Below are 27,290 nucleotides of genomic sequence, written 5' to 3'. Positions count from 1 at the left end.
ATTAAAGCTCCACTATTGAGGGTTTGGCACCAATCCATACTTTGTTGTACCCAATACTTTTAATTTGGACTTGTTTTTGAGTGACACTAGCTCAAAAAAAAACACTTTTTGTCTCAAAGGGATTGAACCTAATCATGTTTAATAACATTTTTAAGCAGATAATTTAAATCATAATTTTTTCTATCATTTGTCATTATTCATTGCTAGCAAATGAGAAATGTGACAGCCTCAACAGCAACAATGTTCTATTAAAATATTTAATTATCATTCACCTAAATGACTTTTTCAAATATGATAGTTTTAAAGGACTTGAACCCTTTAGCTAGTCAATCAATCACTCCATTAAAGGATAAAAAGGGACTTTGCTTAAAGTTTTTGTAAAAGATATTTTTGACCGAATTGCACAAATACCTGATTTTAGGTTTGTTATTTATGCAAAAAATATGTTTTCTCTTTGATAAATAAATTTATTCTGGATCACTTCAGATAAACGAGATCGAAGTAGCAACGATTTGTGTCTGAAATTTAACAAACTTCGAAGTTCAAACAGGATTTGCTTGAAGTATAACAAAATGTTAATTATTTTTAATTGAAATTATATATGATCTCAACAAGTCCTAACTTTAGAGTTCAGAGTTATTAAGAGTCCGAAGTCTAAAGGTATAAAATATTAATAAAAAACTTAAAAGATATGTAAAATTTTATATTAACTAAAATGTCAAAATCGCTGAAACAATAGCGACTTCCTCCGCCGAAAAAAGCAAAATCGCTGCAGTAAAATGTGATTTAAAAAAAAAAGAAAAATCAAGAAAATCGACAGCAATATTCATTTTTTTTTAAAAAAAAAAGAAAATTCAAATGAAGATGTGTGCTGTCGATTTTCATGATTTTTTTTAAAAAAAATCACATTTTGCAAAATCGCTGCAGTAGCAACGGTTTGACTTTTTTCGGCAGGAAGAAATCGCTGTTGTTCTAGTATCGTTTTGATTAATATAAAATTTTATATACCATTTTAGAATTTTTGTTAATATTTTGTACCTTTTAGGCTCCGAACTCAATTATTAATTTGTCACATCAATTTTAGGAATTTTTACTTTTAGCATGCAAAGCTTAACTTTAATCATATAAAATTTGCCAAGGGCAATTATTGTTTTTCCTGAAGTTGTAGTCTTGGTAAGGTTACCATAACTTCGAACTTATAATGTTGCACTTTTGACATTTTGGTGTGAGGTTAGGCAAAATAATTGAACCGAAGAATTTTAGCATGAAGTTTAGGTGAATGAATTTTTGCCCAAAACTAATAGTTTGTTTTTCGAATTTCAAACAATTTAATATATAAATTTATCTCAAATGAGATCAAATTTAATACAGAAATTCCATACATATCATAAAAAGCAAAATCAAGTCATCAATTTACCAAAACAATAATAAAGTTATTCAATAATGATGATTTGTCATTATTTTCAAACTTTTACAATAATACCTATTTGACTCAAAAATTACTTTTTAAGACCATTTCTTCAAAATATTCTACTTCAATTGTCATAAATTCAAAATAAAAAATACTAATATATTGTACAATAATCATGAAGAACAAGATGGAGGTGGAAAAATTAGCAAAAATTAAATAAATTATCCGGTGAAAGTACTTTTGCAAAAAATTGTAGTTATCTATATTTCTTAGTGGAGAAGGTAAGGGTGTTGTCATAGACTAAAGTCAACTATATATGAAGATTTACATGAACGCAAAGTAGATAAAGAGTAGCACCACATGAATTAGATTCTTGCAAATAGTTTGACAAATAAAAAAGATTGTACATATGACATAACAGAAGTCATAGTAGCACATAAAAAGTGAGATAAATAGAGAACACAATATAGTGGAACATAGATTTGAGTTTTTTTATTATTATTATCATCATTTGATATTTATTATTTGATATCTATATTAGCGCATGGTTAAATTTAAATTTGTGTTGAAAATTTTCATATTTGAAGGTAAATGCTCCTCAATGTTACGTGCCCAAAGAAACTCAAATAATATAGCTCTATTGAAAATGATAGAGTACTTACTGCTCCGTCATAACTCTTATTTGTGATTCGAAGGTTAATTTAATTATTTATGTGCACATCCATAAATCATATCAAATATCCACTATAATGACATATTGGAGTATACTATAGACTATTTGAAATTTGAAATTGCACTGCATCGTACACCTGTTTTGTTACTACAGTTCTTATCAAAAGTCCAAATGAATGTACTTTCAACATTTCATGGCCATGGATAGTACTTGCATCATTTATTTAGACTAAAATATAGTTTTGCTGTTGCTGACGCAGAACACAATCCATTACCATTTCAATGGCTACTCACACAATTTTCAAACCTCAAAACACAAGATCAACAAGTAACTGTGGCTTTTCCGTCTCAGTTTATGTAACATACATTTTTATAATTTCATCTAAAATAGAATGTTTCATTATTATAATTAAAAATAACTTAACGTTAAAATTCTTTTATAGATATACAGATGGTCAAAGATTATTTCAGACTAGAAATTTAAAAGTCTTATTTATTTCTTAAATTTTATATCAGTTCAAATATTATCACATATTTTGAGATAATTTAAGACGTAAGAGTTAATTGGTTTAAAATAAACATGTATTTCTAGAATTCTATGACGTAGTGGTGATGGCTAGGAGAAAGTCAAAAAAACTTGAAGATATAATAAGATATGATAATTTTATCCTAATTTAACCATCTCTTCTAAAGTTTGAAAGTGATAATGCTAATTTTGGGGTCATTATTATAGGAAAAAAATAGTGAATTAATTCACGCTAATGTTATTTCACCATCTTATCCTATCTTATCACTCCGCAGTTGAACACACAATTAGTATACTTTAGGAATTATTTGTTATCATAATTAAGGCCCAAGGGTAGAACGCTGACAAGTAAACACCTATGTTTGAGCTCTGATTTAGGTTTTAAATATAAATTGTTGAATCAAAAAAAAGTTAAAAGAAACATTCATATATAATGATAAGGATCAAATATGTTTCTTTAACTTTACGAGAATGATTAGATATATTTCTATACGTATTTTTTTCACTTAAATTAGCCAAAAAGAATATATCTACATCTTTTGTGTCACAATCATGAAATTGGGGGTATAACATGTCTTTTTCCCGGTAATATTTAAAGAACTACTCATACGTATTAAAATAATTAGAGAAGTATAGTGTTAGGGTGATATATTAAGTTAATAGAAGTACGTGCATCAAAACAGAAAAAATACAAGTTAATAATTTTGAATTAGCCTAATTAGTTAAGGGTTTATGTTGGTCAACTTGGACAACTCTTATTTTATTCTTATTTAATTATCTAGTTGAAAATACAAAAACAATAAGAAGATTAAAATAAAGTGAATTTTTAATTGTTGTAGAAGCCTCAAGAAGTCCAATGATACAGGCACAAGGAAGACAATATTTTTGAATTACAAGATTTTCTGAATTTCATCAGTAATTTAATACCAACTAGGCATAATTCAAATGGCCAATATCTGTATTTTCTATACGTTTCATTTTTCAATTTCAAATTATTTATTTCTCCTACCACTGGTGTATTACAGGTTTTATTAAACCATTCATATTAATATAATCTAAAAAGCAAAAAAAAAAAAAAAAAAAACCGTCCCATTGTTGTTTTATGGAACCCTAAAATACGTTACTTTTTTTCTTTAGAATCAAATTATATTGATATATATTTTTAATCATATTTATAAGAAAATAATTATAATGGTATATATATTTCGTAAATTTTTGAGTATATAAATTTTAAACGCGATAATTATTTTAAAATGGAGGGAGTAGTAAACTTTGCCAGATACACATCTGCTGTGTTTATTTTTAAGTTTCAACATAATGATTGATTGCAATGGCTACCACTGAACTGTTTAGTTGACCAAGTGTTGGGATAATTAAAAAAAAGGGATTTTCAGAAATAGTATTATTTCATCGTAGCGCTGACTTGTTTGATAGTGTGTGATTTGATAAATTAATCATAGATTACCAATTAAATTATTGTTTTGAGCTTAGTTTTGTTGTCAAGTTGGCATGTTCTTCCCATTGGACTATATTTCCAAGAAAAAAAATATTCATAAAAATATATTTTTTATAGAGTGGTTATATTATATACTAATATATTTAACACTATTAATATATTTTAACATGTTTTTTTAAAAATAAAATAACATTAAGGTTAGGGGTAGGAGAAATAAGAAGAAATTACCATGTGTGGAATCAAATTCTTATCAAATAAGGTGAAGTTCAGATTGTCAACTAATTGAGTTATTTATATTTACAATTATATTTTAATATGTCATATCAAACTTACCTTTTAAGTGATGTGATGATATTAATATTATTTTAAATTGTCTAAAATTTATTAATTATTTTTTAAATAAATCCAAAAGTAAAAGGATTCGAAAAGAAATTTATATATACTTAAAGAGTGACCAATTAAGAATATGACAGAAGAAAAAAGAACTGTTATTGGTACATGAAGTTCACTTTCCATCTATTTTAGAAAACAAAAAAACATCAGAGTAGAAACAAGAAAACTGATCAACCATGGAGTTTAGACCCACTCTTTCCATCTTACTTCATGCACTTCTTCTGTGTCAGGTACGAAATTTAAATTTTACGAGTTCAACTTTTAAGTGTATAGTACTAAGTTCCTTATAACATAGTGAATTCAATTGAATATGATCGATCTTGTATCTCATTGGATATAATGATCTCATATGAACCTAAATTCTGTTCGAGAAATAGTTGTTCATACACTGATAAGCGATATAAACAGTGTAATTGTAGAGATTTTATATTTTTTGGGGTTTTACACTATGATTAAATTTATTTATTTGTTTGTTTTTGCAGTTTGTGAGTGAAAGCAGAGCCAGAGACATTGCAAAAACTTCTCCAGAAGAAACTCTAAATCCACAACTCAATATTTTCTTCACTCCAAAAGATTTAAAAATTGGAAAAATGATGCCTCTGTTTTTTGCACTAAAAGACCCTTCAACTTCTCCTCATTTACTTCCTAGAAAAGAAGCAAATTCGATTCCATTTTCTTCATCAAATCTTACTTATCTTCTTAAATTTTTCACATTTTCTAAAGATTCACCTCAAGCAAAAGCTATGGAAGACACATTTTTCCACTGCGAAATCTCAGCAATGAATGGTGAATCCAAATTCTGCGCTACTTCATTAGAATCAATGCTTGATTTTGTTCAAGAAATTTTAGGATTTAACACCAAACTCGATGTATACACTACAGAATTCTTGAAGAAATCCCCTGTTACTTTACAAAATTACACAATTTTGCAAAAACCAAAGGAGATTTTAGTGCCAAAATTAGTGGCTTGTCATACTTTACCTTACCCTTATGCTGTTTTCTATTGCCACATGCAAAAAGGGGAAAATAAATTATTCAAGATTTCACTTTTGGGTGAAAATGGAGATAGAATTGAAGCTGCTGCAATTTGTCATATGGATACTAAAGAATGGAATCATGATCATGTTGCTTTTAGAGTGTTGAAAGTTCTGCCTGGAAGTTCCCCTGTTTGTCATTTTTTCCCAGTAGATAATCTTGTTTGGGTTCCATCATTATCTATGTAAATTTCTTCCTGTGTACTAGATAATATTTTGTTAGGTTGTTTGGACTTTTTAAAATCTTATTTAGATCGTGTTGAATCTTTTAAAAATAATGTATTTTTAGAGGATCGCACGTTTGTGCCGTGTGAGGCAATATTTGTAAAGAGATCAAGCAGCATAAGTGGTTTGTGGTCCTCTTGTTTAAATTCAATGATATACATTAATACATATGCATAACCCGTGAGAGTAAGTATGATTTAAGATTTAAATTTTATGATTTACACTATAATTTTAAATTAATTTACAAAGAATATATGGAATTGCCCCGGTAAGTATCTAAATATTTTCAAAGTATTTTGAAAGAGTTTTTTACTAAAATTATTTTTAAAGTATGACTTAAAACTTAAAGTACATTCTTGTATTATATAAGTGAACAAAAAAATCCTTTCACTATTCAAAATGTTGCAAGTTTTATTCTTCTATCTAATATATTAAGAAACTCATGCCACCAACAAAAAGAAAATGTGTCAAGTTGAATGAAAAAATGTACATATGGTTAAGCTAGTTAAATTGAGTACTTTTTTAAAAAAAAAAATTAAATTGAGAGTTTAAATCATATTCATACAAAATATATTCAAATTCTAATTATTCTTTGTAAAAAGTATAACCAAATAAAAACTCCAACTTCAAATATTTCAATAAAGTAATTATTTATTATATTATTCTGTTAATTTGTATAAATTTAAAATTTATATAATTCAGTTTCTAATTGTATAAATTCAGAATTTTGTGTAATACCAAAGGCATTTCTATACGATTTTTGAAAAAAAAAATCATAATAAATTAACATATTTGTATATTGTAAAGCAAAATATACAAAATGGAATTTTGAAAATGTATAATTTGTATATATATATCCTATTTGCCTATATGAAACTTTATTTATAGAGCATTATGCCAATCGTGTTTGTTATTTTTTGAACTTTGATTTTGAGTTTGGGCTCCTTGTAGAAGAAAGACCACTACAACGAAGTATTAGATATGGGCTTCTACCCATACTATTTCCACGGATGTAGTTGCAGAATAGCACGTTTAATTAGGCCTACGTAAAATATGGTAAATTTCAGGAATAACCAACCACTTTTGAGCAATATCATGAAAAATGATTATAATCACAGATTTATAAACAAATGTTAATATCCTCACAAATCCTATGATTAAAGCTGATGCCATCCAGTTGTCCACTAATGCAAACAACAACAAAAATGGTGGCGTAATAGGACCATGAAATTCTGGTCACAATGTTAGCACACTGGGGCTAACATACATAGACTAGAGGACCACCAACATTTTAAGGCCTTGGCAGTTTCACTTTTCACCTATCATATCAAGCAAAATTTGTGCGTCATTTTTCATATATTTAACAGAAGATTTTTATTGAATATGTTCGGAATTTCATATAAGTTAACAATAACATACCAATGAAACGTCATAAAGGAAGAATACATAGAATAGCGTTATGCAACAAATTCTATTCTTACCCTTTGAAGATAGAGAGAATATTTTCGAAAAATTCTTAATTCAAGAAAAATAAAATACAAGTAGAAATAAAAAGGGATAACATCAACATTTCAAATAAGTTATGATCTAGAGAAAGTGGACGGATGGGCCTGAAAAAAATTTATCAAAAAGGTGAAAGAGAGCGTTTGTGAGTTGTAAGAAAATGAAGATGGTTGAGATTTTAGTGGTACCAATGAACCATTGAAGTAGCAATTTCTTAATCATATTTTATCTGGTCTGTAGGTCTTTCTAGACAATGTGATCTTAGGTCCACCCGCTATACTTTCAGAACTATGATACATTTAGACGTTGATGCAAAAACATGATTAAAATATCTCAATCGACCTTTGCTCATTTTATTATGTGTCTTTTCGTGAGCCCAATTGTAGACTTAATTTTTATATTATTTTGGTTTGCTGTGAATAATTACAAACTCAATGCTGATCTCGAGTTTAATTATTTATTCGAAAGAAATTCAAGGACCATGTTAAGGGTAATGAGACAAAAATAACATATTCTAAAGGCAGTTTTAAGATAATTTTAACCTCAATTTACTCATCATGTATTGGATTTGATAAATATCGTCATATATATATATATATATAATACATGATGTAGTTTTTACCCAAGTTACCACATATTGAAGTAGTAGTATGTACAAAATTAGGAAATTGCTCTGTTTTCATATATTGTTATTAGTCTCAAACAATCACACAACTATGTTTGTTTGTGTTGTTACCATCATAACATTTTGCATAGCTAGAGCATTACTAGTACCCATCGGAATATGGCCGTTATCGTTACTGTTTTTCTCCGTCTTCTTTAATTCTTTCAGTTCTCTCGCCCTCGCTCTCCAGTTCCAGAAAGTTCCAAACAATGTTTCCATTTCTTCTAGAGTCTTCCCTTGAGTTTCCGGCATCAATGTGTAGAAAAACACCAACGCCACCGCCGCTAAGGCGGCGTACAAGAAGAACGCAGCTCCGATTGTTATCGCCTTTTCTAGGGACAAAAACGTCATTGACACTACTCCACTTGTTACTCTGTTCACTGCTACCCCTATACTGCATCCAGTTGCCCGGAGCCTCAACGGAAATATCTCCGAACTGTAAACCCACGTTATCGGACCCATACCGATTGAGAAAAGCGCCACGTAAGCTAACACCATTGCTATGCAGAGTGCTATTGCCCAAATTAATTTCTGTTCTGAGTGTTCGATAATTGTGAGGCCTGTCGCGAGAAGCACCAACGACGCCACCATTCCGCCGACACTGGTTAATAGCAACCGCCGACGACCGGATCTGTCAAGCATAAATGTGGCTACTAGAATGAACAATGTTTTGACTACTCCGACGGCGACGGTGCAGAGCAACTTGTCGTGATCGGACTTGATCCCGGCTTTTTCAAAAATCTTCGGGCTGTACAAAACAACAGCGTCAATTCCACTTGCTTGCTGGAAAAAATGGATTCCTACACCGGTGATTAAGATGTGTCGGACGGCCGGCGTCGGAGAGAAGACCAATTCCTTCCATACGTTATCTCCTGTAGGGCGTTTTGGTACTTCGACAATGTCGTCGTTGCAGTTCTCCGGTATGCCGGCGGCTTGTTTGATATCGGCGAGTCTGAATTGAGCTTCTTGTAAGGAATCAGATGTTTTGTTGAGAACTCGCCTTGCATCGCCGAGTCGACCTTGCATAACTAACCAACGCGGTGACTCCGGCATGGCCAGAACACTAACGGCCAAGAATACCGATGGGATTGCTCCGATTCCGAGCATGAATCGCCAACTCAGGTGAGTTGAAAGTTTTGAAAACACCACGTTAGATACATATCCCATCAATATACCTGCCATTAACAAATTAATCTCAGTCTATTTGGATAAACATAAATATCAAATACAAATAAATATTTATCAAAAATATTTTTCATCATTTAAATTAAAAACATCTCAATAAAATTAAAAATGACCCATTCAAAATACGGGCTTAGAGCAATGACTTTAGCGGCCTCACCATTTAGTTGACCTAATTTGTAAGTGTTGAAAAAAATAGCATGGTACCTTTGCTAATAACAATATTTCCTTAACTAGTATTAAAAGGTAATAAATGATTTACACTTTTATTTAAAGCTCAACAACTTAGATTACTTGCAATAACTTCTCACTCTTTTTATTTGACCTTTTAAACTTAACTCTTAATAGATATTTTCATGACTTTAAAAATATATTAAATATATTTTATAATTTTAAATATAGCGTATGAAAAGTTTAATTTTAAAAATTGCTATAAATTAAAAAAATAAATCAAATTGATTAAAATCGTATATTTAAATTTGTGATGGCACATAATCTATAGTAATTATAACTGACAAAAAATACAAATTATTTTAATATTTATAAATTTTTTTGAATACACAAAAATATTGGAATGAGAAAGCTGGTATTTGTCTTACAGTCAAATTATACAGAGTAAAATATATTTTTCTATATTATCGTATCAATGAAATTATTCGATATTATCGTATCAATGAAATTATTCGACAAAAACATGTTGTTTGTCATATTATTGACTCGTCCCATCACGAAGGAAAACGACAATTTCAACGTTAGATTCAAAGTCCCACGCCATTGATTTAAATTTTTTCTATTCTTAATCAATATAAATTTCATAAAACGATACTCACTCCGTTCTAAAAAAAAAATCACCTTATTCCTCCTTTTCAGTCTGCATGATCAATTTTTTTATAAAATTTTAACTTTTCATTTTTACGTGATATATTTAAAGTCACAAAATTAAAAAATATTTTAATATATTTGATATAAAGTAACTTTCCATCGAAATTTTATTAGTCATATTATCCATTTTCCTACTATATAAATTAAATGGTAAACTCAAAATTAGTACGTACCGAAATTAATGAAAACTTCGGGGAAGGAAGTAAGAAAACCGCGAGATGACGCCGGCGAGACTTCAGCTGTGTAAACCGGAGCAACCATGAGAGCGTACCCAACTCCGACTCCGGCGACGAATCGACCAAACATGAGAAAGGCGTAAGTTGTAGCAAAACCCATCAAGAGAGCTCCGGCGAAGAAAATCCCGGCAGCCACCACCATAGTGTACCGGCGGCCAATCCAATCGGAGGTCCGACCAGCGGCGGCGGAACCAAAGAGCGAGTAAACATTGAGGATTCCAACTAGAATCTCAACTTGTACATCAGTAATATGGAGATCTTTCTTAATATAGAGGATTGCTCCACTCATTACACCAATATCTGCATCGACCAAAAGGTTATAAAATCGTTATAAACAAATTCAAAATTTAAATTAAACGTATAACAAGTATTATAATGACGTAATAAGTTCATGATATATTTATGATAACTATTAGTGTTAAATAATAATAATTTGAGATAACTATTATTAGAAAAAGAGACAAATAATTTGAGATGATGTTTTAATTAACTTTACCTAGGTAATAAATGAAGTAGTATGTTATATAATTAAGAAGGGATAAAATGAAAGTAGTTACCATAACCAAGCAAGATGGATGACAATGAAGCAAGAAAAGTACAAGCAATTGCATATTTGTTTGTTTTTGGTTTCTTTGGTGGATCAAAATCTTGAATTCTAGCTACCTGGTTTTGTTTATCTTCCTCCATTATTGGAAGAGAAAAATTGTTAGCCAGAGAGAGAAGGCCAAGAGTGTGTGGTCTTCATCTTTGTGTTTATCACACACCTTTATTTATATACAAAAAAAAGGGCCCCTAATATTGACCTAATATGTTATATTATTGAGCTTATGGGGTCCATTTTAATTTTGGTTTATTGATTTTTAAAATTTGATTATAACTCATTTTTACGTTTATTACGTATGAGTTTTGATATGCATAAATAAATATTTAAATTTATATGAAATTAAATAAGTAAAGATGTAACGTTTTATATTTATTACATAGGTTACGTTGAGCGTGTATATTTGTGTTTATTTGTTTAATGGTATAAATTTAACTATCTATTTATACATATTTAAAATTGAAAATCTAAAATATCAGTTGAAGATAAATTAGCGTAACTACAACAAGCTCATTATAATTACAATATGTTATGATCTATGTCAATAATTTTTTTTACTATTAGAATAAAAAATATGTCTCAAATTGATTCTTAATTAAAATATTATTTTTCTAATAGAACTTAACAAAATGATTCTGAATTAATCATACATAAATAGCAAATGATTTGAGAAAACAAGGGCATTGCGTATTATTGTTCGTTTTGGTGATGCTGATATCCAATTTTATAGTTGGTTTAAACTTAACCAGGTTGATCAGTTAATGACTAAATTATCTTCTTAAGTACTACCATATATGGAACAGCAGAAACATAATTAGGGAACAATTGAATTAGCTAATTCTAATTGTTTGATATATATGCAAAAAGTACCAAGTTTATACTCCTATTAGAAATTTTATCCAAAAGTTCTTACAAAAATTATTTCAAAACTCTTCCTTTTCATAGAAAAAAAATTTGGTTAAAGAGTATCCAATATAAAATCAAAAAGTGAATCAAATCAGATAAGAATTAAAAGATATAGTCTATTTGGATTTTTTTAAAAAAGAAAAAAGGATTTAAATCGAAAAAAATAAAAATTATACTTTAATAATTGTCAGGTAAAAAAAAAATAGGGAAATTTATATTTAACTTTTGAAATGTCATTTTTTATTCATTTTAAATTATTTTAATTCTTTATTAAGTACTTCCAAAAGATAAAAATGACTTAAATTTCTTCTTTTTTTTTTTAACTTTTAAGTTGATTAAAATAGACTCATCAATGACAGCGTAAATTTATGAAAATAACTAGGCACTTTGATTGTGCTTCACATTATTGTTAAAAACATAACTTTTAAATTGCTATGAAAAAAATATTTCTAATTTTACTTGGAAAAGAATTTACTTATTAATTAACACCTCAAAAAATAATAATTACCACTTTTTGTTTTCAAATTTATTTTTTACCTCCAATGACCACATCGGTTGGCCAAACAGCTCCTTTTTAATTTTAAATTTTTTAAGGCCAAACAGCTCTAAGTTGGACTCATTGGTCATTTAAAAGGATAGACAAGTCAAAGGAGAGTTTCCTCCATACCTACGAAGGCATTTTAGTTTTAAAAATGAAATATTGGGATCCAATGAACCCTTATCCCCTATCCATTTGCTCCATTTAGGCTAGCTTAGCTTGTCTATTTTCGTTATTTTTTTAAAATTATTTTTGTTATTTGACTTAAAATTCCGCACTCGTGTTGGAGTTTCAATTAAACAGTGTATGAATTATTTGGGATTGACATTCTGAACATAATTTTTTTTATACTCAAAGCTCAAAATTGAAATATCTGATTAAAAATGAAACAGTCTTATCGCTACACCACAACTTACGTTATTTTTTAATTACTTACTCCTTACAACAACATAGAAATCTATAGATGATAGGGGTTGGAAGTTTAGCCTTGTAGAGTGGAAGGACAAATAACGTGGAATGTGATTACTAGTGAAATCTGTTTTTCTATTATTATTTTCATTTGGATAATTAATTTATCAATCTTAAATTAAATTGCTTTCCAAAAAAAAAAATTCAAAATATTTGATAATTATATAGACCTCAAAAAATTTTAGTATTTTCTTTTTTTTAAAAAAAATGTTTCCTACGTATCGAACACAACCGTCCCACGAGAACATTCTCACATGTTTGTAAGCACTAATTTAAGCTAGTATTAATTAGCTTAGAAAACAGCTAAATCCATGTGCTAATTATGATATGATGCTAGCTTTAAGTTGGATAATTTGCAACACCTAACTTCTTGTTATAAAGTAGTAATCGTTTTTTCGAGAAAAAAAAAAGGGTATTGCCTTTAAAGCTTGGCAAAACATGAATTTGCATGTCATAATCTAATAATCTTTGAATAGAAATGCCACACATTTTGAGAGGAACCACATGATATTCCACTATAATGAAGTCATTATCAAAACCAATGAAAGTAACTTGCACCATATTTTAAAAAAAGAGTACATGTTATAATCCAACTTAATTCTAGTCATTAAGTTTAAGGGGATTCATAATCCTAAGTTCGGTGATGATTTTATTGAACGAAAATAAATTTAAATAATTTTGCTACATGATTTTTCAAAAATGAAGGTTTTTTTTTGAAATATTTATTTAATTTTCTTCGATTTAATTTATAAAGAATAAAAAAAAGTGAGACAAAAATATTAGTTACAATTTTCAGTAGTAGGTATGCTTTCGCGGAACACGCCTATGATGCTTATCCATAGTTTCTTACATTATTTCAGGCAAATAAAAAGATAATCATGCGAATATTATTATATTACAATGTTTATTTATTGGACCTAAGTATTACTTAGGAAAAAGGTAAATGAGTCAATTATTTGATGTGAAAAAGAAGTCTTATTTTCTATTATTAGCAAAAGAAATAAAACAGTGAACTAAACGTTGGTAAAAAAGATGAAGCAAATATCACTATTACGTTGTAAAAAATAATGACTTTTTATTAATTATTTATAATTGAGTCATTAGAATAGTGATCTACACTTTATTACTAGTAAAAGAAATTAAAATAAACAATTTTTGCGAGATAATTATTAATAATTGAGTGATCATATTCGAAATTGTTGCTTTCGGATTTGAAATAAAGTCAAATTAATAATTGCATTACGAAAAAAGAAAAATAGAAAAAATGGGAATCAAATCAATTTGGAAAGTATTGGATGATAAATGCTGATATGTTTGGAGTCAACACTGATGGGCTTCATATCTTTTACTGCTAAAATAAAAGAAATGCCCCACACTCATTTCATTAGAAAAATTCTTGTTTTTTAGTTATATATTCACACTACAACTTGTTATATTTTTCTTTTTCATTTTTGTATATTATAAAGTTCATGTGTCGACAGGTCAATCACAACGTAATAATATAATCAAATATGAGGAGAGTAAAATTTAAACAAATTTTATACATAAATAATTAAGTGTTATGTTTCAAGTGTCTTTATATATAGCGTGAGATAAACAAAATCATTCTATAAAATAAAATTAATTATTCCCGTTATATAAATATATAATTTATTTTATGACAAAATTATATAAATAATAAGATTTTTTCAAAAAATTATTATCTTTTATCTTTCTTATCGAACAACTCCCGCATAATCGAACTGTTTGTATTTTATTAAAATTCTTGTATGACATGAGATATACTAGTGTATATAATTGGAATCTGTAACTCTTTAAGTACGAATATCGAGGTATATTTTGATAATATATTCTAAACTATATTTTTGGCTCCTATGTTTCTCCAGTAGCTACTCAACTTGACAGCAATTATATATTATATATGGCCATTGTTGAATAAAATAAAATAATATATATATATATGGCCATTGTTGAGCTATTGCTATATATGCTATATACACTATTTATGGAAAATGCCAGTTGTTATACTTATGTATTTTAATTTCTTAGCTTTGATATTATTATTATTATGATGACGACAATTGACAAATATATTTCTCTATATACTTATACCTTCGACTTCGAAAAGATTCTTTATGGGTTTGGTTAAGGCTACACTCGTACCATATAAATACATGGCTAGATCATTGAAAATGTTATTTATTTAGAATTAATTGTATCGTATTATCTATTGGAGAACGTGGAGAATGCTCTTCATTTGTTAATAAATTATAAATGTAAAATGTGTTTTTATTAAGATTTATTTTAATTAATTAAAATTCTTAAATATAATAGTATTTATGATTGACAATCATAAAAGTCTTTTGCGAGTTATCATAATATTTAAGAAATCGATGTCTCTCTTTGACACTCAACTACTGGCTCATTTGGTGAATCATTTAGAGAATATTCAAATTTATAAACTAATTGTTTTAATTTTAAATAGTAATAAATATAAATTAAATATGGACTAGTAGACCCACAAGGGATATTTAATTGGACAGGTGGATATTTTTAACTAATAAAATTAATGCAGAGACACAAATTCATAACAGGACTTCTCTAAATTCAAAGATTACTACAACTGCTATTTTTTATGAGTATTGCAACTAGTCTATTTCACTGCATCTTCAGTTCATCAACATGTGGAATTTGTTGGTTTGTGAGTAGATTCAAAATAATCTATTCATTGAAAACATGACTCATCACATATAGAGAACTGGAAAATATTTCTTCATATCGCGTAGCGTGTTATAAAAATGATAAGTAGTTAGATTTAATCGAATTTGATTTAGTTTAAGATATTTTAAATTAAAATGAGTAATTATTCAATCCGTTTATATTTTATATAGATTAATATGATTTCGTAATTGATAATTGAATATGAGTTTACCCATATTTCATCCATATTGATTAAAAAAATAAAAATAAATTTATATATTTTAAGTTTTCTAAAGTAATTTATTATTCTACTCACTCTCATCTCCTGTCTCCAATTCACCCACCCCCAATTTTATTTTTATTTTATCTAACCCCCACCCAATTGAGTTCTTTTTATGTTTTCCCAAAAAATTATGTTAGTGGTGTGGATTGATCGAGTCGAATATGAGTACTAAGTCAAAGTGGTGTAAACGGATTGATCGAGTCGAATATGAGTACTAAATTAAATATTTATTAATGTGTGTTTAATTATTAAAAGCATAAAATTTAAATTTAATTTTAATTAGTTCGAATATGGAGATTAAAAAGGATATCAATTATTTTTAAGTGCCAAAGTGTAATCCCACAAAATGCACCAATAAATGAATATGAACATGAACCCTTCAGGGTGACCCTGTGGTTTGGACTTGAGACTTTTATATTGGAGGTCTTCAAGTTCAAAATTTTGGGTCTAATTTGCCTTCTGGGTTGAGCTGGTCGCACCGAATTTGCCTAGTATGAATTACCTCTCCTATATGATGTGCGAGTTATTGCATAGGAGAAATTTTTTTTCTTTGTGCGCACCCAAAAAATAGCAGCTAAGAATTTTTCTTGTCACAAAAAAATAAATTTGTACACGAGAGTGATTTTTAAATGAATTTTAATGAATAGTTAAATGACTCATGTGTGACGGAAAAACAAATAATATACGGCTTTTTTCAATAATTATAGAGTACCAAATAATTTTTCCTTTTTTCTTGGTCAAAGTATTGACTTTTTTTTTTGGCAGTTGCACGTAATTATACGAAGAATTTAAAATACAGTTTGACTGATTTTGTAGTTTATTCATAATTTTTTTTCTTTATAATTTACTTTTCACAGGAACTTTTTTAATTTTAGATACAAGAGATCAGAAAAAACATTTTTTAAAAAAAAATTAAGTTGTAAATGACGACCAAAAAATCTTAATTTCCTTAGAATACCAATAATAATAACTGAATTTGTAGGTTATATAATGATAATAGCAGAATCCTTGAAAAGTATGTCTACATGAACAATCCGAATTAAAAATACTCTGATCCCAATAAATCAAGCTTAATATACTCCATTTCTTATAATTAGTAAATCATTAACCTAATAATTAGTTACTAGTTAAATTTCTAGTTAACCAATTCATGACTTTTAATTATTGCTACTTTCTGATCTAGTTTAGTTAGATATAATTATAAAATTATGGCTGCCCACTTACTGGCAAGTTAGACAATTCAACTTCTATAAATTATGATTCAAAAGTAAGATTAGTAGGCTAACTATACAAACTAAAATTTATGTTAGTCCATTCGTATTGATTTAGCATCGATAAAATTGTGTAAAATATTAATATATTTTAAATTAGATTTAGATACTTTTACTGTGAATGTTTTAGTAACTCCAATGAGTCTTTGATATAATTGATTTTAATTTTGTCTCAATTTTATTGTATTGTTCGTATTTGCAAAAAATAATTACTCAAACATATTGTAGTTTTAGAAAATTAAAAATGTATTAATGATCTTTTCTCATTTATATCCTTAGTATGAATAGAGTGTGCATTTATTGGAGAAAAAATTGATATTACGTGAAATAAATTATAATCAAATTGATTATTAATAGCCCTAAGCTCTTGTGGGGTTCTAAGTAACTTGATCTTTAAAATTTATTATACGCGGTTTGACTTTCCCATGCATTAATCGTTGCACTATAATAAGTTGAATCAACCATTATTAATATTAAAACTCATCAATTTGACGTGTTCATGAAAATACCATGATTAATACACCAAGTTCATTTTTAAGAAATTACCATTAGAAATTAGGACTTGTCAAAACTTATTCACCCAATTAATTATTAATTGAAGTCATAAATAGAAGTCAATGTCCATATTCCTAGCCTTTTCATGCTTACGTCTAATTAAATAGTTTCTATTAATTACAGGCTGTTAGGTTGTTAATAACAGCGACGTGCCATTATATATTTAAAGACATTTCTAAAAAAATATATTTAATGAAATGCTATAATCACCCGTAAAAATTATTTAGTTGATTGAGTAAGTGATTTTTCAAATGAACGTTTTGAGTTTCAAATTCTCAAACATGCTTTCAAGCTCCATAGAGCGTGTCCAATTTGCTTACTATGTACGCATCTAAAAAATAATTACGAATTTCTTTGTCAATAACAAATAAAATGCTAAAAAAAATATCAATTAAGTCTCACCGGTTTTGTCTGCCCCCAATTCATAGCTTTTCTGACATAGAATTAAGTTAAAAATTGAATTTTTTTTGGAAATTAGCCATAAAATTTGTTGATAATTTTTGATTAATTTGAAACTTATACCTTTTTGAATAATCTTATTATAATCCATCACTAAATAAAATTAACATGAATTTCTTTTTACCATTTTGCTACGAAATTTTGTTAATTGCTAACTAATTCTTTATTTTTTAATAGAACCTGTCTCTATCAAAATTATTTTGCTTTGGACTATTTTGGTAAATATAACAATTAGTTATTGTACTTTCACAAAGGTTGTTTTATTATAATAAAAATTATGGCTAATGTTTTGAACCTTTGACCAACTAATCTAGGCTCTAGCCACATGCAATGAATCATTTATTTTCTTACCCTAATTAAAAAGTGTGTCAATTAATTGAGGACAATGATAGAAAATGATATGATATGAGTATTAATTACGTATCAAATTGTAGGACAACAATAATTCACCAATAAATAATCCTAAAAAGTCCACTTCACGTGGCTTTGAATATTACTATATTGCTACAGATTTTCTAAGTCTTGATGCCAACTTTATTATCTTGTCATATATCATAAAAAATACCCCCAATTTTGGGGCTTTGATTTGGACTGCCAACAAATTACAGCACAAACAACAATGTAACATAATTTGTATAATTTTACAATGTGAAATCTGTTTGAATATATAGAAATTATCTTATTACCAGATTAAATGGATTATAATTTTTGATAGATTTTCAATTGAAAAAAATTGAAAATTTATGTATTTTTAAAGAAAGATATCGTATTTAGGGAAGTAGATTAATTGGATGGCTTATATTTATTTCTCAAAAGTTTATTATACACAAGATTAAGATTTTAATATTAGGAAAAAACAAAAACCTTTTTTTCGATATAGTAATTTGATGGTTGCATATTGATAGATTACATAAAAGTTGTATACAATAATCAAATAACAGACGCGACAAATTAAGAGCCTGTTTGGCTCAGCTTAAAAGTTGGTCAAACTGACTTAAAAACTGGTTTTTAACTTATTTAGTTGTTTGACAATACTTAAAATAACTTATTTTAAATAAAAAAAAAACTTATTTTAAGCCAAAAGTTAAAAGCTGGGGTAAGGGTGCTTTTTTTTTTTAGCTTATTATAAGCTATCTTAAGTTGACCACATTTTTATCTTTTTGCCCTTAATATTTCTATACAATCTCCAAATTACCCACATAATCCTAGTATCTCTTTCTTCCATTTTTCCCTTTTCACGTTTGGCATAGCAACTTCAGCATTTTTATTCAAACACATAACTGTTTATTTTAAAAATAAGTTTCAGCACTTTCAAAAGTACTTTTTTAAAGCTGCTTTTATTAAGCTCATCCAAATGGGCCCTAGCGGAGATTTTAAAATAACGTTTATACTGTCTGTTTAGTTTAGTTTTCAATTAATAAATTTATGAATAATGATGTCAGATGCTCAATTTTTTAATATTATTGGTTACACTTATCTGTCAAGAAAGAGTAATACTACTACTATTAAGTCTTAAGAGTCAAAGTCAGATATGATGTACTAAACTCCAATTTGGTTAGGGCCATATAGTTTTGACTGTTGCAAAAGATTTCAAATTATATATCCTCATGCTCACCACACATATATACTACACACTTTTTGGACTAGTCTATTACCTTATTTGACTTACGCATAGATCAATTTGTGCGGATCTTAATTATTTTGTTGACTAATTATAACTTTTTATCAATACAGATATTAGTGAATTTACCTGATAAAATATATATAATTTTTTTTAATCTCATATTTGTTGTCCTTCTTTTTTTGGTTACAATTTCTTTATTTTTCATGCCCCAAAATTGTTGCTTTTTATGTAGGAATGACATTCACTGACCATCTTTTAATATCATCTTTGAGAAGTAGTCAATATCATGAGGTTTCATATTTCAAATGTGTTGCCCAATTATATTGTGTGCAATTTTAAACTTTATGACAAAATTTATTTTTAATAGTATAAATATGGTCCTAAATACCTCAACCAACTTCTTTTCAATGATGAATAAAGCGTATAAGTTGTGTGTATATATGTATATATACTTTTCTAGGATTTTGGACTTTTAGCCCAATGATATCAAACTCTTGTTTTTTCAAGTTACAAACAAAAAGGGAAGCCCAATGTGAATGGGTTACTGAAGGCCCAATAACAGAGATGAATCAGAATATTCGTTCCACCTCTATCAGTGCTGCTGGACAGTGACAGTAAACGGAGAGTAACGTTTTCAGTCAAATAACTCATTTTTCCGATATGAGTTCCCCGGAAAATGAAACCCGTTGTGGCGTCCAATCGGTGACAATATCTTTTTCTAGAGAATCGTTATTACTATTCAATATTTCTTAATTCGTTATTCATATTTATCTATGCTCAATTTAGGGTTTCTGCAAAGAGGAGCAAGCTAAAAAGTGTACAGTAGAGCCAGTAGTCATTGGGGGTATGGTGTTGGATGTAAATGCAATATCTTCCATTCATGCTAATCCAAGGACCACCACACCCGGAAAGGTATCAATTTTTTAACTTATTTTTTTTTAATATCTAGATCATAAATATGGTATGTACATGAATGTTGTTTTACTGCTTTAGTCTGTAAAAGTGTAGTTCTTGATACTCATTTTTTTCTTCAATCATAACATACATACTGATATAATGCAAAAGGAAAGGTTTCTCATTTCTTCCTATTGCAAATCAATCATGCTAAAATTAGTCCTTGTTTGGTTACATTATTAATAGATGACACCATCATATTCACAATAGGTCAATTACTTAGAGTTTAACTAAATGATCCATCCATTTGGTTTCGATGAACTAAATAATGACACCATCATCTTCAGGTTATCTTTTCATTGGGTGGTGTGGCAAGGAATGTTGCTGATTGCATCTCGAAGCTTGAAGTGAGACCATTCATGATAAGTGCTGTTGGATTTGACATGGCAGGTGAATTCTCTCTATAGTTAGCACAGTTCTGTTGCCACTAGTCCAACATTTTATGGAATTGGTCTTTTTGGTAATAACTGACAGACCTAACGGATTGGATTTGTTGAAAGAACACGCTGTCAGGTTTAGGAAGGTTACCTTCATAAGTGTTGTTATCTTTCTCTTCTATTCAAGAAAACTCAACTTTTAGCGTGAATGATGTAAGTAGGTTATGTTCTCCCCCGTCTTATATTTTGCAATATCATGACCACTTTATAAGTGTTACTATCTCTGTCATCTATTCCAAGAAAACTTAACTTTTATCGTGAATGATGTAAGTAAGTTATGTTCTCCCCCATCTTATGGTTTAGAGTTTCATGTCAAGTGAAAGCAAAGTCTAGAAAAATAAATCCATTTGAAATTCCACCTTAATCTTACAGGTAAATCTATTGCATGACTTTATTGATTGAATCTACAGTGATGCGCTGTTATACAGGCACATGTGTAGATTATGATATAACTCAGCATTGAAATTTCCAATAAGGTCAAGGTGTCCTTTAGCTTGTACTCATGCTGATTATGTTTGTCTATGGTAATATTAACAGTGTTGCCAAAAAAATTAATTCCAAAAATGGGATAGCTTAATGTTTTATAGAAGCGTTTCTGTCGCATCACTCTAGAACAACAAATTAGTATGAGTTGAGAACTGAGGACTTGCACATGCTGTTCTATTTTTATAGGAAATATGCTACTGGAACACTGGGAATCTGCTGGATTATCTATAGAAGGTAACCTTTTTGACCTTTTAATGAACTGTCAACCTAATATTTTCATTTGCCATTAACTACGTTGACATGAGAAGGGTTCATTTTCTAACTACTTTACTTTCTCTTTTTCCTTCCTGTAACACATTCCCAAGTGCTTGAGAAATCATTTTGCCTACTTTGGAAATAGAGTGATGCTTTCACTTTATGAAAGTGGATTGCCTACTGCCAAATGAAGGCTAGTTGCATATCATTTAAGTGAACAACTAGTCATGTTTTGACATTGGAGGCTTCTCATGACTCATGTATTAAAGATCAACTGCAGAATCTGATTAGTCATCCTTGACTAGGTATCCAGAGACATCAGAATATTGAAACTGCTATTGTTTGTCATATCTTTGATGAGAAAGGTGAAGTGGCAGCTGGTGTAGCTCATGTAGAGTCAATTGTGAGTTGATTTAAAAATAAGCAGTTAAAAGTTAATAGTCACTGTTACCTACTATTAATGTGTGTTAAATGCCTTTAAAACAGGAAAAGTTTCTCACTCCAATGTGGATAGAAAAGTTCAAGTGCAAAATAAGCTGCAGTCCAATATTGATGGTTGATGCAAACTTGACTTCTTCTTCTCTTGAAGCATCTTGTCAACGTAAATGCCTCCCTCTTACATTGTTAATTAATCTGCATTTCGTTGTTCAGGAGGTGCTAAATTTCTCATTATATATATTTATCAAGTGGTGATATGCACAGCAGAACTTATTGATTCTCAAAGTACCACATACATGCTCTTCATTGAAGAGAAAGATATCACATATATGCTTAAAGCGATACATACTTGAGTTGTATTTTAGGAAATAATGTTGAAGCTTAAAACTAAAAAGCATATTTCTTCTGCACAAGCAATCTACTTCTAACTGCTGTCTGTGTTGTCCGGCTAGGGGTGCAAGTATCCAATACAGGTGCAGATCTAGAAACTGGATTCATCATGATGTAAATCTTAAGATTCAGGGTACAGATCCACGTAAGGATAAAGTGTTGGGATTCAGCTTAAGCTATTTAGCGTCTAAATATAGAGCTACACGTATCTGCTTAAATTATTAGAAATATTCTGTAAATAACTTATATGCAGCTTGTAGAGTCCAGTCGATCAATCTTTTATTCTGATGTTGCTTCTAAGGATCTGATAGACTGCTGGTCCATCAATTGTCTCTAGGAATGCATCTACGAGAAAAGTATGCTTTAAAGTAGTTCTGGTTGAGTTCTGCACGTGTGTAATGTCTATAGGTGCTTTGGCATAAACAGTTTCCAGTTTACATACAAAATTTATCTATAATAGTAAGAAAAATTTGCATAATCTTGTTTTGATTAATTTTCTAACTCCTTAACTATTACTAATTCAGTTAACGATTTTGTTGCTTGTTGGTCATTGTCTATTGTTCTAAATTCCAAAAGTCAAAGTTTTACTAGATGTTCATCTACTATTTGGAGTCTTATCTTGAATGATCATCTTCCTCACTGGGAGATGAATTACTCTTCTCCAACATTTCTCCATAGTAAAGCCCTCGTGTTTATGTAACTAGGCAAATACTGAACCGAGTATTTTGTATTACCTATTGGGTAGGCGCAATTAATCAAAATTCTATCTAGAAAGCTCGAAACCTACTTACTGTCTTGCAGTCCAATATCTCTTGTTTGTAAATGTTGTAAGATGCTCAATATTCTTTATCTACTACTTTAGTACTTCAGTAATATGTATCGATATTTATGAACCATTTTCAAACATTTTCCTCTCAGTGGCTGCTCAGTTTAATACTCCAGTATGGTTTGAGCCTGTATCAGTTGCCAAATCTAGAAGAGTTGCTTCAGTTGTTCAGTATGTGAGTTCTTGACATCTTGTGTATATGCCTTTTATTTGGATATTAAATAAAAGACCTGAGAAGAGGAGTGTATTGCATGTTAATATGATAAAAAAACTGTGAAGAATAACTAGCTCTGTTGGTATATATGATACTAAATTCAAAACCCTTCAACTGTATTTTATGATTTCTACCTTCTATGTGTTTCCTCAAACAACGTGTGTAGGCATTGCTGTTCTTAGACTGAATCTGGATGCTTAATTTGGACTTGAGCACAGTAATTTTTAAATTTCTGAATGAGTCAAATAGGGGTGGTTTCTTTTACATTTCCAAGGCAAGAACTCTCGAGAAAACTTGTTGTTTTCATGCTCTACTGAAGATTGTACTGCTTAATCTTCTCATTGTGCTGAATTTTAGAATTTGAAAGCTTCAAACACGAATGTGACTCATAGCAATTTGGCATTAAGCTCTTTCTAGTAGAAAATATTGGTGTCTAAATATTCTAGCATTGGGAACTTCCACAAGTCAGGAAGAATCATTTTGGATTGGCTGTATATCTTTTGCATGATTTTCTCTTCTTAGATGAGTAATATTATTGTTATTGTAACTAAATAATAAGGTTTTTGCAGGTAACTTTTGCATCACCTAATGAAGATGAACTTGTAGCCATGGCAAATGCAGTATCTGGCAAAGACATATTTCAACCAATCCGGAGAGATGATAGTAGTACTAAGCTGTCCAAGGAATCTTTCTTCCAAACGCTTAAACCTGCTATTTGGGTTTTGCTAGACAAAGGTGTTAAGGTACTTGTCGTAACACTTGGATCAGAAGGCGTACTCGTATGCTCCAAAGCAGAGTTCAATCTTCAGAGACTTGCTTTCAAGGGAAACCAATCCCCTTACTTCAGTAAGCAGTTGTATGAAGCTGTTAGTACAGTTTGCCCAAAGGACAATATTTTTGGTGCTTCAATTTGCAAGTCCATGTCAAATCTTTTTGCTGTCCATTTTCCTGCACTTCCTGCTTCAGTAGTGAGGCTTACTGGTGCTGGAGATTGCTTAGTTGGTGGAACGATAGCTTCTTTGTGTGCTGGTTTAGATGTCATGCAAAGTATAGCAGTTGGGATTGCAGCTGCTAAAGTAGTTGTTGAAGTAGAAAGCAATGTCCCTGATGAATATTGTTTGGCCAAACTAGCAGGTATTCACGCTCTGTTCCCTGATAAGATACAGTTAGGCCTGTATGTGTGACATTATACACATTCTCATTTGATGTTGCTTGCGTACATACAACACATAAATATGCCAGCATGGTTTTCTTAAATTGTGAATATTTCACTCTTCCGGCCACTCTCCCTCAGAAAATAAGAATCTTTTCTCCCTCTTTCCTTTTGTTTTCTTTTATTTTTTTCGTTGAATCATTTTTTATTTTTTGTTTTGCTTTCTGAAGAAGAATGATAGTTCACCTTAGTGTGCTAGTCCTGTCTTCGTAATTTCCCAAGCTATACACATGGGTTAACCGATAATATTGAAAGTATTGCAGTAAGATATTTTCGCAGAAGGTTTATTAGTAATGATAATGTGTGCTGACACTGGGTGTTCTCATTTTGCAGATGATGCAAGGTCTGTCTACTCCAGTGCCACCATGCTTCTGTGTCAATCCAAGTTATAGGTCACCTATGTATGTGAGTTCTATTGTGTAACCCTATTGCTTGTCCTTGCTGTAATCTGATCCAAATAAGAAACGGGTCATCAAAGTTTGTAAACAAAAACTAAGGTGATTTTTTCTCTTCTACTTAGCTGGGCAGAGTTACCGGTATTTCATACTAGTGCTAGTGGAAGGTAGCAAGTAGCCGACAAAATAGTTGAAATGCACAGTTAAGAGAGAAGAGCATGCAGTTGGAAATCATTATCAGAAACTGTAATCCAATAGGATAAATTAAAACCATCTACAGATTGTATGATTTAACTTCTCCAGTGTAGTTAGAATTGTATGAACAACGTACAAACACGTCACAAGTCATTTGGTTACAAAATTTGTTCATTCCTTTATTATTTGCATGGGTTTGAGTGAATCAGAATCATCTCCTTCTTCATCATCCGAATAGCAATCTGAAGAGGAGTTGGACTCATCCGATGATTCTGAAGAAGTCTGGCAGGGTTCTTCATCGTCGTTATCAAGAGATTGTGAATTTCCATCAGGATTCATGGCTTCAAGTTTTGAGATCTCATCTTTGCTGAGTTTGTTCTTCAACTCTTGCTGCTCCATTTGAACATGTTATTTAACTTGTATTAGTATCTCCCATAAAATTACTTCATAAAACACTGGTAGTTCTGACAATAAGTGTTTATTATAAAAGTTTGTGCATAATTACCTTGCAAAGAAAAATTAGTCAAACAGTGTATAAACTCATAAAATAAGAAAGGGGAACTCACCAGCAAGTTGTAGTTCTCTTTTTTAAGTTCCAGGCAAGATTTTGCACTCTTCTTCAGTAGGGAAGAGAGGGTACAAATTTCCTTCCTTAATTCTTCTTCGTTTGCTTTTAAAGAATTAACATTTTCCTGCAAGGAATAAAAGGTATGTGTTTTTATCAGTACTTAAAAAGATAGCTACTCTCGCTGTTTCAATTTGTTTGTTCCATTCTGATTTGGAGTGAAGTGTAAAACAATTAACACGATTTTTGAATTTTGTGGATTTTAATTAAATATATGTCAATTATATCAAAATGTATCATAGATATATTGTAATGTGGAAAGTTGAAAAGTAAAGAGTTGCAAAAAATATATATATATATATATTTTTAAAACGGACTAAAAATAAAAGTATCGTTAAGTCAAAAATCCAAGTTACGTACACTTTGGTGAGGTTTTGAACTGCCTTCAGCTGGTTGATTCTCATTCTCTCTGTTCAAAAGGAAAAAATAAAACAGAAGTGAGAAAATGTGAAAAACTAATAATTAAATAGAAAAGTTGCATATCATATATAGTTAATTATAAGAAGATTATAGAAGAAATAAATTTAACAAATTTGTCATATTCATCTAAAAGCACCTTTTTGGAGTCTGAATATTTGAAGGACATTGTGCATCTGCCTCAACACATTCATGGCTTTCACTCCTCAAGTTCAATTTCATTAATGTTTCACTTTGTTTTGAGTTTTCACTTGTCATTACCGCTTCCTAAGAAGAAAAGAAAAAGGGAAAAGTTACAACAAAAATTAAGAAAAACTATAGAAAGGTAAAGTTCAATACTTCTACGGTGGTATACAAAATATTTACATAATCAGATCACATATAAATTACAAATAATCTATTATAATAAGCATTAATTAATAAAAGATATTGAGGCGTGAAACTATCTCATATGAATAAAATTTTAATTTTTAAACCAAGTTCAAAATTAAGTAAAACTCTGGTTAAGTTTTCAAATTAAAAATAGAGGTAAGGGAAGAGTATTACATGTATGAAATTGAATACTCATACATGAAATTTCAAATAATCAACTAACTTAAATTACTAAAATTCTTCAATTACACAACTTAAAGTATCTCATTCAATGGAAATAATTCAAGAAAAAAAATATAGCAAGAATGTATACTGACTCTGATCATCGTTCAATTATATATCTGGCTAATTTGACAAATCTTTTTGTTTGCAAAAATATATACCGCAAAATTGTATAAGAACGAAGAATTGAAGAGAAAACGTACAAAATAATTAAAAAAATACTGCATTATTATATATATATATATATAAGGAATCTGTATGG

General features: G+C 29.5%; 4 protein-coding genes across 4 annotated transcripts; 2 read left to right on the top strand and 2 right to left on the bottom strand.

Moving 5' to 3' along the window:
• The first annotated feature begins 4,525 nt into the window (after positions 1–4,525).
• On the top strand, positions 4,526–5,894 carry LOC101267565 (BURP domain protein USPL1). The gene is made up of 2 exons (XM_004230915.5): positions 4,526–4,688; positions 4,941–5,894. The coding sequence occupies exons 1-2, from the start codon at positions 4,635–4,637 to the stop codon at positions 5,679–5,681; spliced, it is 795 nt and encodes a 264-aa protein (XP_004230963.1). The 5' UTR covers positions 4,526–4,634; the 3' UTR covers positions 5,682–5,894.
• Positions 5,895–7,755: 1,861 nt separating this feature from the next.
• PMT5 (polyol transporter 5-like) lies at positions 7,756–10,927 on the bottom strand. The gene is made up of 3 exons (NM_001300726.1): positions 10,742–10,927; positions 10,122–10,484; positions 7,756–9,059 (listed from the first exon to the last, which is right to left on the bottom strand). Exons 1-3 carry the CDS (start codon positions 10,869–10,871, stop codon positions 7,927–7,929), a joined length of 1,626 nt encoding a protein of 541 aa, NP_001287655.1. The 5' UTR covers positions 10,872–10,927; the 3' UTR covers positions 7,756–7,926.
• A 9,071-nt stretch (positions 10,928–19,998) lies between these two features.
• Positions 19,999–25,558, top strand: LOC101251824 (pseudouridine kinase). The gene is made up of 9 exons (XM_004230857.5): positions 19,999–20,291; positions 20,376–20,501; positions 20,831–20,933; positions 21,653–21,700; positions 22,027–22,124; positions 22,208–22,322; positions 23,468–23,550; positions 24,159–24,723; positions 25,136–25,558. Exons 1-9 carry the CDS (start codon positions 20,250–20,252, stop codon positions 25,192–25,194), a joined length of 1,239 nt encoding a protein of 412 aa, XP_004230905.1. The 5' UTR covers positions 19,999–20,249; the 3' UTR covers positions 25,195–25,558.
• On the bottom strand, positions 25,189–27,222 carry LOC112940465 (uncharacterized). Its single transcript, XM_026028679.2, has 5 exons — positions 27,124–27,222; positions 26,574–26,701; positions 26,378–26,426; positions 25,959–26,084; positions 25,189–25,782 (listed from the first exon to the last, which is right to left on the bottom strand). Exons 1-5 carry the CDS (start codon positions 27,130–27,132, stop codon positions 25,564–25,566), a joined length of 531 nt encoding a protein of 176 aa, XP_025884464.2. The 5' UTR covers positions 27,133–27,222; the 3' UTR covers positions 25,189–25,563.
• Positions 27,223–27,290: the final 68 nt, after the last annotated feature.

The sequence above is a fragment of the Solanum lycopersicum genome, chromosome 1 (genome assembly GCF_036512215.1).
Source record: "Solanum lycopersicum chromosome 1, SLM_r2.1".
NCBI classification, from domain to species: domain Eukaryota; kingdom Viridiplantae; phylum Streptophyta; class Magnoliopsida; order Solanales; family Solanaceae; genus Solanum; species Solanum lycopersicum.
The sequence above is the reverse complement of the archived record's forward strand: the minus strand, read 5'-3'. Positions and strand labels throughout refer to the sequence as shown.

What these genes read in the sequence shown, in the direction of transcription:
- LOC101267565 (XM_004230915.5), top strand. Translation starts at nt 4,635, where the DNA reads ATGGAGTTTAGACCCACTCTTTCCATCTTACTTCATGCACTTCTTCTG. An exon ending in ATGCACTTCTTCTGTGTCAG is followed by an intron (nt 4,689 to 4,940) that starts GTACGAAATTTA and finishes TTGTTTTTGCAG; the next exon opens with TTTGTGAGTGAAAGCAGAGC.
- PMT5 (NM_001300726.1), bottom strand. Translation starts at nt 10,871, where the DNA reads ATGGAGGAAGATAAACAAAACCAGGTAGCTAGAATTCAAGATTTTGAT. An exon ending in ATCCATCTTGCTTGGTTATG is followed by an intron (nt 10,485 to 10,741) that starts GTAACTACTTTC and finishes TGGTCGATGCAG; the next exon opens with ATATTGGTGTAATGAGTGGA. An exon ending in CGAAGTTTTCATTAATTTCG is followed by an intron (nt 9,060 to 10,121) that starts GTACGTACTAAT and finishes TGTTAATGGCAG; the next exon opens with GTATATTGATGGGATATGTA.
- LOC101251824 (XM_004230857.5), top strand. Translation starts at nt 20,250, where the DNA reads ATGAGTTCCCCGGAAAATGAAACCCGTTGTGGCGTCCAATCG. An exon ending in GGACCACCACACCCGGAAAG is followed by an intron (nt 20,502 to 20,830) that starts GTATCAATTTTT and finishes CATCATCTTCAG; the next exon opens with GTTATCTTTTCATTGGGTGG. An exon ending in TCTTGAAGCATCTTGTCAAC is followed by an intron (nt 22,323 to 23,467) that starts GTAAATGCCTCC and finishes TTTTCCTCTCAG; the next exon opens with TGGCTGCTCAGTTTAATACT.
- LOC112940465 (XM_026028679.2), bottom strand. An exon ending in AATATTCAGACTCCAAAAAG is followed by an intron (nt 26,427 to 26,573) that starts GTGCTTTTAGAT and finishes CCTTTTGAACAG; the next exon opens with AGAGAATGAGAATCAACCAG. An exon ending in GTTCAAAACCTCACCAAAGT is followed by an intron (nt 26,085 to 26,377) that starts GTACGTAACTTG and finishes TATTCCTTGCAG; the next exon opens with GAAAATGTTAATTCTTTAAA.